The following is a 17,283-nucleotide window of genomic DNA, read 5'->3' on the forward strand; positions in this document are numbered from 1 at the left end:
TACTTTAAATAATAGTCCTTACATTTCAATAAATATTTTTAAAATTCCTACATTTTACTTCCGTTAATACAATTGGTCCTTGCCGTCTATTTCATTAACAGAATCATGACAGAGCCCATTTTGTAAATAAATAAAAAAAAGACAAAATCAAAATTGTAAAATTTATTATAATGGACCAAAAAAAAAAGACCTTCATCTTTCTCATTCAGCAGTGGCAGCACAAAAACAGTGAAACCGACCGGCAAACAAACTGCAATAACAACACAGGGCTGGCAACCTCAAACAAACGGACAACAGCCGCGACAAATTTCCAAAACAGATGTTGCTGCCCACCAGAAACACCGCATGCCAAGGACAGACAACCACCATGAGGGTGGTTACGAGAGAGAGAGAGAGAGAGAGAGAGAGAGAGAGAGAGAGAGAGAGAGAGAGAGAGAGAGAGAGAGAGAGAGAGAGAGAGAGAGAGAGAGAGAGAGAGAGAGAGAGAGTTGAGAGTGGTGGTACGTTAGCGTTAGATAGCGGTGACAGTGGTGCTCCAATTAGAGACCAAAATTGGGGTTCTTCAAATATGTGTTGTTTGGAATTTTAAATCCCTAATTTCTGAAAGAGTGGATGATGATGATTCTAGAACGATTGGAGTACACAAGAAGAGGAAAGAGTGGGGTGGTGAATGATGAATGCCTATGAAATGGTTATGGATTTTGCAATGGAACTTCAAAGTTGCAGCGCATGGTGGAAATTTTTTGAAGACGGGTCAGATTCATGTGAACCGGGTCAAATTAGTGTCATTTGGCCCAAACCCGGTTTTAATTTTGACAAAAAAAATAAACTAAAATAAAAAATAATGCCACATCATTATACTCTTTACTTATCATGTAAAAAGAGACGGCAGGGACCAATTGTATTAATGGAAGTAAAATGTAGGGATTTTAAAAACATTTATTGAAATGTAGGGACTATTATTCAAAGTAGCGCAAAATGTAGGGACTAATAACATATTTAACCCTAAAAAAAAACCTCTCCTAAAATTCACTCTTCCAAACACCACAAAATAACTCAAAAAGTCATCACATCTCGCTCAAAAGAACAAATTTCTATCCTAACGGATTTTGGCTCCGATCCCCACACAAAGGGCACAAAATCTCCACATGGATTCCATTTAATAATTTTTTGGGTTAATAGGCTTTTACCCCCCTGCCATTTGGGGGACTTTTGGTTTACCCCCCTGTGGAAAAAAAACTTGGAGAATGAGAAAGAGATGAACATGATGAACATGAGAGGAGAAAGAGATGAAGATGATGATGTACACCAAAAGTCCCCCAAATGGCAGGGGGGTAAAAGCCTATTAACCCTAATTTTTTATTCATTGATCAAAATTAATTTGATTACGATGCATCAAAATTAACGTTGTATGTTAAAAGCACTAGAGATAACAATGAGTACAAATACATATAATTTAGTTGGCACAAACATTGTTTTATATACATGGATCGGAGGTTCGAACCTTATATTGCCTTTTATCCACCTTAAAAGTTATATTATAGTCACTATACTATTTAACCACAAAATAATAATTTATGTAAGGCTATAGAAATATTTTTTAAATACATGATATAAACATCCAATTTTGTTATTGAACTTGAAAATTACACGAGGATCGACTAATAGCTCTCCACAAGGATTTCCTTTTCTCAAGCGCTTACACTGAGAAAGGAACTATATTCCTTAGTCGCAGGTTTCTTAACTACTCTAAATAGTGTTAAGTTCGGTGTTCTAGGATGTTCAAGCTACTAAACTAAAAAATGTATAAAGTAAAGAATAAAGCAAATGAGTAAGTGATAAAAATGTGTATAAAATAGCTTGGTTCATTGATTGTAAATGTCAAATAAAATGTATAAGTCTAAACTTACTAGCAAAAATGACGTTGCCTATAGTGATTAGTCTTTCTCGGCTATTTTACGCAGGTTTCGTAATTCTTCCCGCCAAGGGATATATGGTGCCCCGCGTTTGACTTTCAGTCTTCCATTCTGCGGCGTTATCCATTGACAAAGTCCACTTGTGCGCAAGTTCCACGTAACATGTCCCCGTACTCATCGCTTCCTTCGGTTTAGTGGCATTACAAACATAGATGACGACTTAATTAAATGTCTAATATAATTGTCTAGTTTCACTGATTTTTGACCAAGTCTAATCTCGCCATGACCTTCATATACTTCGGTAGGATTGCGAATGATTCGACTAGCCCTCGTTTAATTGTGTTAATTGTGTTGAATATAAAAGTTAGGGTTAATAGGTCTTTATCCCCCTGAAATATAGGTCATTTTTGGTTTTCCCCCCTGTAAAATTTTTATTTTGATTCACCCCCTGTAAAATATTTTTGTTTTGATTTACCCCCTAATAGGCCAATCAAAAACGAAAATTTTTTGAAAAAAAAAATAAAATTGGTTTTTGTTTGGCCTATTAGGGGCGTAAATCAAAACAAAAATATTTTACAGGGGGTGAATCAAAATAAAAATTTTAAAGGGGGGAAAACAAAAAATGACCTATATTATAGGGGGTAAAGACCTATTAACCTAAAAGTTATTAAGAATATAACTGATCTCTCATTTATATATAACTTTTTACATTATATATATATATATATGTTATAATAAATTATATAAAGATAATGATTATAGTTTTTACTATTTAGGTTGAAATATCTATCCAAATTGTCAACTTACAATAGTAAATAATAATTACCTATTACCTGGGTAAATGCCAAATTAGAATAGTCAAACAAATAATTTCACTCATGTAATAGTGGTAAATTTAGTGGTATAAATACCACACTTTAGTTCATGTAAAAACACATCATTTTGAAATATCAAAATATAAACATCCTATTTCCTTCTCTCTTGATTTCCTTAGTTTGATAAATTCTAGTGTTATATATATTATTTGAAGTATTATATATTAAAGTAGTAATCTTATCATCCTATTAGTTCACTAATATCATAAAATAAGTATTTAAATATATAAATCTTTAACAAAATATATATATATATATATATATATATATATATATATATATATATATATATATATAAATATAACTTTAGAATCAAATTTCTTCTAATTTGGTGAAGAAGATTACCAATCTTCTACTACATCATATCATACTATAAATGAAAATATATTTTACAGTTGGTTTGTCACGGACAAATTAAGAATATGAAGACCCGTCTTTCCTCCAATTGTTTTAATTACCACAGATCTTCGGGTGGCACCTACTAACCTACTTGCTCATTATCATTTGATTTATCTTAAACATGCTGAGCTTAATTAGATGTGTATACAGGTTCTGGAAAAGGTAAGTAACAATCTCTTTCATCAAGTTTGACAAATTGTGTGATTGAGACTTAATTTATGATTAATTAATTGTATATCATCCAAAAAAATCCTTTTGATCAGCTTCGGATTCCATTGACTACCTATTCAATTCTGTACAGTCAATTTTCTTATATATCACTCACAGAATCTACACTACGCATGTGTTTGGTATGACGTTTCGGTAAAAGCCATGTTTTCTAGCTTTAGCCAAATCACGGTGAAAGTGCATTGAGAATTGATTTTAGGTTTCCAAACACATGCGTAGTCATACAGAGAAATTTGTTGTTGACACATCATCATTGGCTGAAAAACACCACAAAAAGACTGAAATGTTCCGGCGGCAGTTAACTGCCGATGGCGTAAAAAAAACCGACGGTAGTTTACTGCCGATGAAACCGACAGCAGTTAACTACCGCGAGATCCATCGGCAGTTAACTACCGATGCGATCCTGATACAAATTCAGGCAGAAGCTCTCTCATCCATTATTACTCTCAAAATCTCCAAATTTCTCAAAAATCTGTCTAAAAATCTCAACCAAATTTATTCAACAAAATCACAAGTAAGTAATCATAGTACTATAAACTTACATTTTAGTTATTATAAATGTTTTTCTTTTTAGTTTTTTGATTTTTTGAGTAGATTTATTTTATTTTAATTTTTGAGTAGATTTACATGTTATAATTCATTTTCAGAGTAGATGTAAGTTGATTAAATCTGTTAAAATGTTTGCATGATGTTTATGTTATAGTTTTGAATTTTACGGTTATTTTAAATTTTGGTGTTTTCTATTTTTTTTTAATTTTAGTTTTTGAGTAGATTTACAAGTAAGAGTATATGATTTATTTTAAGAGTAGATATAAGTTGATTAATTTTGTTATATTTTTTTGCATTTTTATATTATAGTTATGATTTTTAGGGTTTATGTATAATTTGAACTCCAAGTGTTTGATGAAATGTTTAAATGAGTTTCTCATTGATTGTTTACTTTTTTATGGTGTAGGTTTGAAACAATGACTGATTTATTCAGTGTTAGCATATGCTTCAATGGTGGAAATCCTCAAATGTTCAAGGTTCGGTACATTAATGTCACGTTAAAAGGTCTCAAGGATCAGCTAGATGAAATCAACCAAGGACTCAACCCCCGAGACACAAGGAGAGTGAAATACGTTTGGTATGAACGTCCAACGTTGGACTACAGGAGAATAACAATCAGTCGGCTAGAATTAAAGAACAACGACGACGTGAGGATCATGTTCTTGAATTTTTAGCAGCACATCATGGTTCCGTTTATCGATATGTTTGTCACGTTGCAGAGATCAACTGAAGATATTCTCAACAGTTTGATTCCGCCAGAAGATCGTGATTATGTAGGGAATGCACCTTCCAACTACAACAATTGTTTTACCTCTGAAAAGGTCAAACCTATTAAACAACAGCTCTCAAGCATTCACCCGGAAGTTCTATTGTTCTTTTCAAAAATAGGTAGTGTCTTTATTTTGTTGGAATTTAAATTAAATTCTTGTTAGTTTGCTGAAGATGATGGTATTCAAGAGAACACAACATGTATTATGCAGAATCAACTATGTAAGTTATGATATCGAGTTCCTTCATATAAGATGAGTGTCATGGAATGCACCTCATTCTTTATGTGATGACTCGTCTTATATGAGGGAATTCGATTTGATAACATATATAGTTGATTTTGTAGAATACATGTATTGTGTTCTCTTCATTCTTATAAGACACTTTAGTGCCAATATTTTCAGTAAACTTTCAAGAATTTAAATTAAATCCAACATCATCATGATGCTACATATATTTAGGGAGAATGTTATGTAACGTATATGATTTTAAATTTGAATAAATATGCAATTTCGCTTCAAATTTATTCAAAACGCAAGTTTATTCAAGATTATTCAATAACTAAACGTTCCAAAATGTGCGGCACATTCAAGATTATTACAAGCCATTACATTATTTAATCATCTCCCTCGTCGCTTATCTCAATTGGGTTGTCCTCGACAGTCTTTGGGGCACCTGCTTTTTGTTGAGGACCAAAATAGCATGTCCTCCTGCTCCTCCTCAGCCTTGAATGGTTGTACACCGGCACCTTCGAATCCTTTTTTTTACGGAACCATCACATTCGATTATGTGCCATGTCACAGGAGATTTTTCTTTCTTCTTCTCATCACCCTCCTTTTTGTTCAATGATTCTGATTCTGAGACATATCTACATAGAGAAATTGGTGATCAAAACCTACACTAATCCTAACAATTCTATCACAAATTCATAACACCAACATTTCGTAAAAAAACTAAACTAATCCTTACAATTCTACAACAATTCATCAAAACCTAAACTAATCCTAAAAATTCTACCACAATTTCCTAACAATTTTACAACAATATTATATTCAACTCTAATCTAACATCTAATCATAAAATCAACAAAACCTAATTATGTGATAATTTAACCAAAAAAACAAACAATTGAATCACAAAACAGCAATGTAATAAGATGGTAACAACTTACTTGATTTTGTGAGCGTAATTGACGTTGAATCCGCAACAATTGGAAAAATTGCACCTATTCAATTTCAATCCGCAACAATAGAGTTTTTGAAACTTCTAGGTGTTGTTATGTTCTTATAACAGACCCTCGGCACTTAACTGTCGATAGAATCCTCGACACTTAACTACCGCCGGTTCCATCAGTGGTTAACTGCCACCGGTTAAATGAATATCGGCACTTAACTGCCATTGATTATTTCAGTCATTTACATGTGTTTTTCAGCCATTGATGTGGTGTCAACAACAAATTTCTTATATAGATCCACTTAATCGTGATTATCAACTCTTCTCAATCAAGTAGATTAGTGTACAAACTTTCAAAAAATTACTACAAAATAACTAATAATTCATTAAAATAGTTTGCTAGTATATATTTTTTTGTTGAACAAGCTAAAATGGAATAAATTATCGAAAAAAAACTTAGTCTCTCAAACATAAGGAGTGCCAGAGGAAAACTAAGAAGAGAAAGTATCAGTTTGCTAGTATATATTAATAATTCATTAAATAGATTTTTAAAATATATAATTAAATGATCTGACCTGATCAGAAGAACGAGGTCCAGTGCGGTTAGCTTACTTTAGGTTAATGCTTGGGGACCCACTAAATCTAGAATGAAGATGAGTATTAAATATTAATAGATAATATGCAATCTGTTATCCAATTTTGCAATTTCTTATGCCATTTGTTATAAGTTTAAGCTTCTAAATTCTAATATAATTTTCCTTTGGACATGGGATGGCATGCTAGTTATAATTCAATACAAGTCACAACTAATCAATGTATCAGTTCTCTCCAATTGTTTTTCCCGGTTTTCTTCATCCTCATTATATTAGTAATCTGGCTTAATTCTGATGTCTTAAACTTCAATTACCTTCGTTTATGCAAAGATCCACTTCTTTCAAATTAAATAAAAACTGTTTGGCTATATAATATATTATATATCCATCACTTTTAATGTCTGATCTGAATCTGATGCCTCAAACACCACTTGCAATGTCACAGATACATTCAATCAACACCACTAAAATAGAAGAAAGTGACATTAATATGTTATGTTTGGGATGAAAATAGTTATGAACTGAAATACTTTAATTATTGCCTAACTAATTGGAAGATAAATGGATTTAAAAAAAAATACATGACATTCATTTTCTCAATTCATTTTAACTTCATATTTTTTTATCAACCTAATAAAATTTTAATTCATGCAGAAAAGGAATAAAGAAAATCGAAAAAGAGCTTTAAATCTCAGACATCCCACGTAGAAAATCATGTATCAAGTTAGCTTGTCTTGAAGAAAATATAGTAACTGTTTGTTGTAGGGCTCCAATTTTGTTTTGTCTATATATATGACTTCTCTCTCCAAAAAAAGAAAGAAGAGGCTCAGATGAAACGATACAACGTGCCTCTGTGTGGATTGTTGCCGATGTTGGTAAGGAGGGAGTGATTGATAATGAAGAAGTTCAGAAAGTTGTGGATAAATGTGTAGATCAAATAGAGTTTTCTTTTTGGATCCATATCAAATTATTTTTTTAATTATGATGAAAGTTTAAAAACATGAGAGGAAATCTTTACGCAATATAGCCTTTTTTTTTTTTTTTATACATATCAAATATATATATATATATTTTTTTTTTTTTTTCTTTTTCTTGTCAATGTCACAAAAGGCGCTAACGCAATCTTTACCAAAAACTTGACACAAATCCGCAAGCGTACGGTTCTTATCGAGTAGTAAAAATATTGTTCCTCAAAGAGTTATTGTACTTACCGATTTCTTTTTCAATTATGATTAGCTGAAATGATTAAAGTTAAAAATCTTAAACTAAACAAATTCCTTATATATTCCCTTATTCTATGTTAAGTTCATTTTCTTAAGACAAGATTATCATTGGTAATTCATGTTTCCTTTCAGAAGCCACGAATGTATCTCTATAACAATCAAACATATTCTCATGGTTGATTGTTATCAAGATCCTTTAAGTTTTAATTTTATTGTCTCAAAGTTCGCAAAACTATTCTCATGTTTTGCTTACTTTGTCTAATTTCATTTGTTCCAATAACGATCTTCAACTTTCGATCTTTCGATTGTTATTTGAAATATGACTTAAAGATTATGAGATTAGATAGAAAAGAATTTAAATAGAAAAAAGTTCTAGACTTGATTTGAATAGGATTTAGTCATTAGACCTTCCAACAATCCCAAGTCTAGAGATTCACTCATGTTTATTGTAGACAAAGGAAATAAAATAAAAGACATGAAATATAAAAAGACATTAAAATAAATTGTAAGAAAGTAAAGAGCAAGAGTAATAAATAACAAGAATGTAAAAGTGCATAAAATATAAGCAAGAACTTAGAACACAAATGATTACTTGATTGTAAAATGTATAGTAAGTTCTCAATGATCCAAGATGATCTTTATGTCTAATTGGAGTCCTATATATAGCCTATAACCTTAGACAAGACATTAAACTATCATTACTGAAAAGTGGGCACGGTCGTGCTTGTGAGGCACGATCGTGTAGAATCAGCCAGGATTGGCATTGGGAGGATGCACAGTAGTGTGTGATATCGTGTGTGATATGAGCACGGTTTGTGCGTGTCATTCGACATTGTTGCGCACTGCCAGAAGAAGTGGGGCGCACGTTCAGTGCAAAGTGAGGCACAACCGTGTGCGATGAAATTGCACCAGAGACTTGATTTTTCAACTTTTTTTCTTGGTTCTTTATCATGCTTTAGCTCCATAGAATTGTTCAACATCCTTTTAGCCCTGAAACATAAACACAAGCTTTTTGAAGTAAACTAGTTCTATAAAGTGACAAAAACACACATAATTCTAGTGAAATAAACACTTAGAAAGCACACAAACTATGACTTATCAAACTCCCCCATGCTTGAATCTTTGCTTGTCCTCAAGCAAAAGGCAAAGAATATCAGCAACATAACAACATTAACAACACAAACAACATAAATAAACAAATTCAAATTTTTATTTCCTCCAAGGCTTTGTTTTCAGCGTACACTTGTTCTTGAGACGAATGTTGACACATGCTTCTATGATAAATGAATTTAAAGATAATATGTTTGTCATTTTTGTTATTTTCAAAGAAAACATATAAAAGGTTTTTAAAAGAATTTTCAAAGTTTTTGCTTCAAGTATTAACATTAAAAATGGAAGAAATTTTGCACATAGAATAAAAAAGAATTCCAAATAAAGAGGCATATGCTCAAATTGATTTAATAGAGTGGTAACCGGCCAAAGGCATGGCTCCACGAATTACAAAATTTGGAAAATGGTAATTATATGGAGAAGGTACATTGAACACAATAACTGTTATATTCCCTAACAATTTTGAATTCTACTGCTTAGACGCTTCAATATCGGAGAACTTCAAACAACTAAAGTGCCCCAAGTGAGTGATGCTTTATGCAGTTACTTGTCCTAAATCCTTAACTTTTGCATAGATCACCCTTTTGGGCTTTCGACCTATCAAGATAATCATTTTTCTTTTTCTTTTTCTTTTTTCTTTTTCTTTTTTCGATTTCATTTTTTTTTTGTCTCTAATTTTTGCCTGGACCGCCCTTTCGGATTTTCGGCCTACCGAGCTGTTCTTTTATATATGTCTAGACAAAGTATTGCTTGACCGTATCAGAATTCACAGGACGAGATAACTCCTCTCCATCCATAGTTGTAAGAATTAAAGCACCACCAGAGAAAGCTCTCTTAACCACGTAGGGACCTTAATAATTAGGTGTCCACTTGCCCCTGGGGTCTGGTTGAAAATACTTGATACTCTTGACCACAAGGTCTTCTTCTTTAAATTCACGGGGAAGAACCTTCTTATCAAACGCTTGTTTCATTCTTGTTTGATATAGATGTCCATGACACATCTAGTCATGCGTTTTTCTTCAAACAAATTCAACTGATCATACCTATTCTGACACCATTCAGCTTCAGATAATTCAGCTTCTATCAAGACTCTTAATGACGGGATCTCGACTTCCACGGGAAGCACAGCCTCCGTACCATATACCAAAGAGAAAGGGGTTACCCTTGTTGAAGTACGCACTGAAGTACAATAAACATACAAATGCAGTCGGTGTTCCACAACATCAGGGTCTAATCCTGGCATATCCTTGTATGACCATGCAAATATATCATCATACTCTCTGAGAAGCTCAATTACTCTTTTCCTAACAGTCGCATCCAGCAATGCCCCGATCTTGATCTCTTTCTTGTCTTCATCGGTACCCAAGTTAATAATTTCCATCTCTTCATGATGAGGTTGAATGGCTTTCCTTTCTTGCTCTAACATCCACTTGATCTCAACAACGACCCAATTGCAGCAGCTTCCTCTAGGTGTCACAAAGAAAGGCACCACTTCCTCAGACAGGTCTTCAACAATTGCATTAGCCTCATGTGGAGCAATAATAAATCCAGCGCTATGAAAAGTACCTGTAGTTGGATTGAACACCCCTGGCTTATTATCAGAAAATCACAGACCTTCCTTACGCTTGTTTTCAGGCAACTTCACCAACTGACCCCAGCCCTCAGTTTTACCTTACTTTCTGTATCACCTTCTGAGCATCTTTCAAAGAAGCCATGCATGTTTCACCTTTCTTAGTGCTTCCTTCAACAGTGAGCCCTTGAAATGACGTCTCATCTGTACTACCACCACTGATGTAGGAGAAAGCCGACAAATGGCTAACCAATAAAACTGATTCACCGTTCACAATTATTAACTTCCCATGGCTTACAAATTTCAACTTCTGATGGAGAGTGGATCTTACTGCACCGACTTCATGAATCCAAGGCCTACCAAGTAGGCAACTATAAGATGCCTAGATATCTATAACCTGGAAAGTAATTTTAAACTCATGAGGGCCAATGGTAATAGGTAAGTTTATATCTCGTATCACTGACTTCCTAGATCCATGAAACGCTTTTATCATCACTGTACTGGGCCTAAAAAAGTCATCCTGATACGCAAGCTTGTCCAAAGTAGTCTTCGCCATCACATTGAGAGAAGAACCAGTATCTATTAAAACATTGGACTTAGAGTCCGACTTGCAGAGAACAGAGATATGTAAAGCCAAGTTATGATTCTTCCCCTCCGCCAAGAGGTCTTCATCACTGAAACTCAAGTTGTTGCACAAGGTCACATTTCCGACTATGTTATCAAACTGACCCAGAGTCACATCATGGTCTACATAAGCATGGTTTAGGACTTTCATCAATGCTTCCCTATGTGCATCAAAGTTTATCAGTAGGGACATTATGGAGATCTTAGAAGGAGTTTGTAGCAGCTGATCCACTACCTTATACTCACCCCTTATGATTAATTTCATAATTTCATCATTGTCGTCATAAACAATCTTACTAGCCTATCCTGTAGCTTTGCCTTTACCCGAGTTCTACGCTTCTATTGCTTCCACAATCGGAGCACTAGTCTTCCTTTGAACAACAGTGGGGAGAATACGTCCAATTCTCAAGACTTCACTACTCTCAGCAATATTACTCACAGATGCTGAAGGATGCAGAGGTTTACCGTCTTCCAGGATTGTAGACTCATACTTGTATGGAATAGCCTTCTGAGAGACATACGGCTTAGGTCCTGGTAAGCAAATCACTAGGGGGTGTGACCGCTGGCTTGGCACTACTATAGGTTATTTCAAGACGTTTCGGGTGCTCCGGGACTTTGAAACAGGAGTAATTGAAGGTAAATCGACATCAACAGAATAAGCAGCGAAATAAAAATTCGATTTACTTTCCTTGGATCATTACGAATTGGAACTTGAACCAGTGATTCGATTGTTACCTTGAACGATTAGTCTGAAGCGATCGGTGGAATCTGCGAACCGGAATCACGATCACAGCCAAGCAAACAGCAGAGCCTCTATCGAGTCCACACGAACAGTGCTCCTCCAAAACCTCGGTGCTAGCCAAGAAGACGGAAGTCAGAGAACTAGGGTTTCTGCAAAGAATACGTAACCGCAAACTATTGCACTAGGGTTCTATTTATAGAACTCCTTATGTGCTTTGCAAGTCAAACTCGTTTTTGACTTTACTAAGCCCAATACGAGTTTAGCAAATTTTGCTAAAGCATTAGCATTATTTACTAAGCGCATCCTTTATATAAGTCATACTTATACATATCTCTTTTGACTGCTCTTTGTGTGTGACCCTTTAGGTTCTAGTCACGTTGGCAATGATATTAAATCTAATATTTAATACCATAAACAATGAGCGGTATCTAGCAACACATCATTGCTACCCAAGTGACAAGAATGTCAAGTGATCTGACGAAACCTTTCATGATAACACATAGGTGCATAATTACTCCTTTGTCACAATATCTTCATTGATCCCAAGGCATAGATAGTGTCACCCTTGTATAGATCAATGTTTATTTATCTTGATTCCGAAATATACTATTTAACGAATAAGTCCAATATCTTATATTGACTTAGTTCGGCATGGCCATGCATATTTATAGTCATATTTCATCAAGAGGCCTAAAGATATATCTCCTGTTTATGAGGAGGGACAAATCCCATCTAGGACACTCATGACCCTCAGCATGATTCATCAAGTGCTCATCAACCAACGTTATTGTTATCCTTTTACAGACAACGTTAGAATGGCAACAAAGCACTTGAGTCCACATCTAGAGATCATAGTGGTTTCAGGTCTAAGAGTGATGTACATTATTATCATTATGAGAATATCTTATGACAATTTCATAACTTACTATGTAGTATTCTCACAGTGGGTCAATCCAATATAAATATTACTCCTAATATTTATATCTATGTATAGACTTGATATCTCATATCTATGACCCATGAGATGCGGTCATCAGTCTACATACATAATAGTCTCGACGCTTTATTATTATCCTTTATTCATATTAAAGCTTTGACTATGGATACATTTAATAATAGCGTTCTATAAGATAATGTAATCTCATGATTAAGTCACACTTAATATATTATTTCACGAACTATCTATTCTAAGGACTTTATTAACATTATCTAAATATAATAAAGAGTGCCATATATTATTCAATAATAAAAGTCATGATACATAAGATAGGTTTAACATAAACTATTGGCCTCTAGGGCTTACACCAACAGTAATAACACAGACACTTTTATCTTCTCTTGTAACAATTAGTTCCCTTTTATCCATCGGCCCTTCTATATCCTCTTGAACTTGTATTCACTCTCGAGAATCCCCAGAACACACTTCACAGGCGTCATGATGACTAAACAGAATTGCCTCACACATCTTGACATGTATTGGCACCAAAGGAGCTTTGATATCTTGGGCACTAAGAACGAGACCATCTTCCTGATAATGCTCGATCATATTGACAGCAGGCCCACGGAATGGCAGAGGGTTGTTTAGGACGTTTTCTGAATCTGTGAAGGACAAATCCTTGCTCTGGATCAACCTCTGGACTTCATTCTTGAGAGGGTAGCAATGCTCAATATCATGCCCTGGTGCCTCTTAATGGAAGGCATAGGTGCGGTCAGTGCGGTACCGGGCAGGCAAAGGATTTTGCACAGGAGGAGGCGGCTTGGTTTGAACTAGATTGCTGACAAGCAAAGAGGGTAGCAAATCTCCATATAGTATATAGTATAGGTATAAGAAGGATTTAGGCTCTTGGAGGGCGACTCTTTTGCTGAGGGGCTTGAGGGTGAGGGTGTAGTTGTTGAGGTGGTGGAGGGTAATATGCTTGTTGGTAAAATGGTTGAGGATTATATGGGTAAGGTTGCTGGTATAAGGGGGGATAGTATGGTGGAGGCCTTTGAGGATTTTGTGGTCGATAGTTTTGATTTTGTGGAGCTGGGATGGATAGTGAGATGTTAGCAACAAAGGGGTAAGCTGGGTACACTGGCTGAGATCCACCATGGGCCACCATGCCGTCCTCTTGAGCATTCTTCTTTAGATACCGATTTCCAAACTTCTTAATACCATCGGAAGAACCACCTGACGAACCACCTTCCTTAGTCACACGTCCCTTGCGGATCCATTCTTCAATACGCACCCCCATGTCTACCATATCAGTAAATTTTTGCGTAACACAGCCAAGCATTTTCTCATAGTAGAATGGACTCGGAGTTTCGAAGAACAACTCAGTCACTTCACTTTCATCCAAAGGCGGGCAGATTTCTGGATGAATCGTTGAGCATATTCCTTGAAGGTCTCCTTGTCCCCCTGCGTAATAGCTTGCAATTCTCTCCGGTTGGGTGCCAGGTATGAATTTTATTTCTACTGGTGGACAAAAGCACTTACCAACTCCTCAAAAGTGGTAACACCTTTCAAGTTCATATACCATATATTTGCAATACCAGCCAAACTATCTTGGAAATAGTGGATAAGTAAAGGTTCATTGTCCTTATAAGCTGTCATCTTCCTTGCATACATGATTAAGTGGTTTTGAGGGTAGGTATCCCCTTTGTACTTCTCAAAGTCCGGTGTCTTGAACTTGGGAGGTTTCACCACATTTGGAACCAAACAGAGATCATTCACATTCTGACTAAATGTATCTTTACCACAGATGGTCTTTAGCTTTTTCTTTACTGCATCAAATTTTTCTTCAAAGGTATCCACCTTGTCATCTCCCGCCACACTATCAGAGTGATAGATCTGCTCCCCTCATGTTGGGCAGGATGAACAATAGGTCCTGCATGAGTGATGGTAGCTTGAGAAAATGGCTGATCGGGTTGAAACAATGGTGTTGATTGAAAAGAAACGATGTTTCTGGAGCACCCGGACGAACACCTTCATTAGTCATGAGTGACATGCCCCATGGGTAACCTTGAGGCATGTAGTGCTGAGGAGTGAAAGTGAAACCAGGAGGGCCAGGAGGACGGAAGCCTGCATTGTACATATTTGTCCAATCACCAGAAGAGACCTCAGTCACAAGAGGTTGTGTAGTACCAGCGAGTGCAGTAGAACCAGGAGCAGTAGAAAATGGCGGCGGAATACCGTCAGATGCAGCGAAACAACAACCGTAGGAATCGGCTCCAAGACTAGTATGTGTGCCTTCTCGGCCATCATAGTTACCATCATAGCCGTTAATTTCTCCCTTCCTTCCTTGAGTGTAGCCACCTCTTCCCTAAGTTCCTAGTTATCCTGATCAGCGGATGCCATTCTTTTCTTGATATAAGCTCTAGTTCGGAGAGTGCGAGTATATTTGTACTGAATTCATGGGGCTACCTTTGCTTTTCTGAGGCAGAAAGGAGGAAAATTTGAGACTTGGTTTTGGACCCTTCATGAATGTAGTATGGTGCATGATATGTTGTATGCAAAAATATGCAATTTTTATTGTTTTATCGAAGAACCTATAGAAACACTTTTGTAAACATAACAACTAAACAATTTCATTAAATAAATAATGCATTACAAGATAATTCTCTTTCTAACAACAAAGCCAAGGGATAGACTTACAAAGTAAGATAATTCCTTTTTTACCAAACTGAGCCAAGGGATAGACTCCAAAGTACATAACAGAAAGCTAGAAAATAACATAAAAGTAAACAATTCGGAAACTCTCAAGCTCCTGAAGCAAACTTATCCACGAAATCTGAATACGGACCGTCAAAGAGATCCATACGCCTCTTCTTACTCCCGGGAACCCGGTCAAGTATGGCATCCTTCACTTCGATGGATTTTCTCATTTTGACAATTATCTTGCGACCTTCCCAAACTTCTTCCTCTAGTAGGCCCATTACGGTATCATAATCCCGATCTTTTTTTTTATACTCTCCTTTCACATGAATTTTTCGCGTCCTGCGTCAGCCAAACGCCCCTAAAACTCCTCCATGGTATGCAGGTGTAAGGGTAAATGTATTTCTAGAGTGGTCGAGGATAAGAACCTCGGTAAGGTGTAGGGCATATCAAAAGTCATAGCTCTATCAATAACCCATTGCGTATAGGATTTATGTGCAAACCTCTGCTTTTCCCCTAATTGGATTCCATCAAACTTACGAATAGAGTGTCAAGCTTGCATAAACCGCATCCTCATATTTGCATGATCCTTACTATTAAGATAGAATTCACTGAATAAAGAAAGGTTGTCAGGCTTCCCTTTTATAAGGTATCCATACTGCGCATGACAAGAGTTGGTTGTAAGTAATTCCTCTGCATGTACCGATAAGGGGCACATTATCAAATTCTCCACAACTGCCAATGATTCCTTAAGTTTTAGCGGCTGCATGGACCCAAAAAATGTCGATCGGGGTGAGAGGCATGATCCTTTGAGACTAAAGAGCTTTCCCGGTGTTTGCCTTGGAGAAGACAGATTAGGGTAAGTGTGAAGCATACAATTTGTATAGCAGAGGTGCACAACAAACAATAGTTCCATCCCCTTTGGAGTTTCTATGGTGGATTGAATGGTACGTGTTCGCAAGTAAGGTAGGAACAGGGTTCTTAGTTAGGAAAATTTTGATTGCATTGAGGTCGACAAAGTTGTCCATGTCGGGAAACAAGAAAAGGCCATATATGAGTAAGCCGAGGACAGATTCAAAGGCATCGGTCTTTTTGGCTTTAGCAAAGTCAGAGCCTTTTTGGTAAAGGAATTTAGCGGTTAGGCCTTGAAAATTGTTTTTGATGGTGAAGTGAGGATGGACTATGTCGAGGGTAAATACGTCAATTGAAACCATAGTCATTATCAAATGACGTATTTATCTTCGACTCCAACATTTTGGACCTTAACCTCACTATGTATTCTATGTCCTTTAGCATAACCATGCATTCATCCATAAATATTTTTTCCACTCATTAAATTATGGAGGGACTTAAACAAGCTTTTTGTAAACATTGTAGATGAATCCTCAAACAAGGAGTGTCAAGAAGTATAGTTTCAAGAAACCGGATTTGACAAGACTAAGAGAGCTAGGATCTCAAGTAACTAATCCAATTGATTTCCGAGATCGTCATGGGAGATTGCTGGACCTCCTCAAGGTGAAGGTTGAAGATGGAATCATGGAGACTTTGGTTCAATTCTATGATCCGACCTATCATTGCTTTACTTTTGCGGATTACCAGTTGGTTCCCACTCTTGAGGAGTACTCAGATTGGGTTGGCTTACTGGTGTCAGAAAGAGAACCTTTCAACGGCCTTGAACCCGCAACCATTGCAGCAGCTCTCCATCTTAAACCTTCCGACATAGTCCATCCTCACTTCGCCATCAAAAACAATTTCCAAGGCCTAACCACAAAATTCCTCTACCAAAAAGCCTCTGACTTTGCTAAAGCCAAAATGACCGATGCCTTTGAATCTGTCATCGCCTTACTCATATATGGCCTTTTCTTGTTTTCCAACATGG

General features: G+C 35.9%; 1 protein-coding gene across 1 annotated transcript; it reads right to left on the reverse strand.

The window, feature by feature from the left end:
• Window positions 1-11,359: 11,359 nt before the first annotated feature.
• LOC120579953 (uncharacterized) lies at window positions 11,360-15,685 on the reverse strand. Its single transcript, XM_039832721.1, has 6 exons — window positions 15,553-15,685; window positions 14,724-14,999; window positions 14,303-14,608; window positions 13,612-14,249; window positions 13,227-13,454; window positions 11,360-11,536 (listed from the first exon to the last, which is right to left on the reverse strand). Exons 1-6 carry the CDS (start codon window positions 15,683-15,685, stop codon window positions 11,360-11,362), a joined length of 1,758 nt encoding a protein of 585 aa, XP_039688655.1.
• Window positions 15,686-17,283: the final 1,598 nt, after the last annotated feature.

This window comes from Medicago truncatula, chromosome 4 (genome assembly GCF_003473485.1).
Source record: "Medicago truncatula cultivar Jemalong A17 chromosome 4, MtrunA17r5.0-ANR, whole genome shotgun sequence".
Taxonomy (NCBI): domain Eukaryota; kingdom Viridiplantae; phylum Streptophyta; class Magnoliopsida; order Fabales; family Fabaceae; genus Medicago; species Medicago truncatula.

Coding starts and splice junctions, on each gene's coding strand:
- LOC120579953 (XM_039832721.1), bottom strand. CDS start 15,685: ATGGGCCTACTAGAGGAAGAAGTTTGGGAAGGTCGCAAGATAATTGTC. Junction 14,609..14,723: donor TAATGAAGGTGTTCGTCCGG/GTGCTCCAGAAA, acceptor GCCCAACATGAG/GGGAGCAGATCTATCACTCT. Junction 11,537..13,226: donor TACATGTCAAGATGTGTGAG/GCAATTCTGTTT, acceptor TATGTCTCTCAG/AAGGCTATTCCATACAAGTA.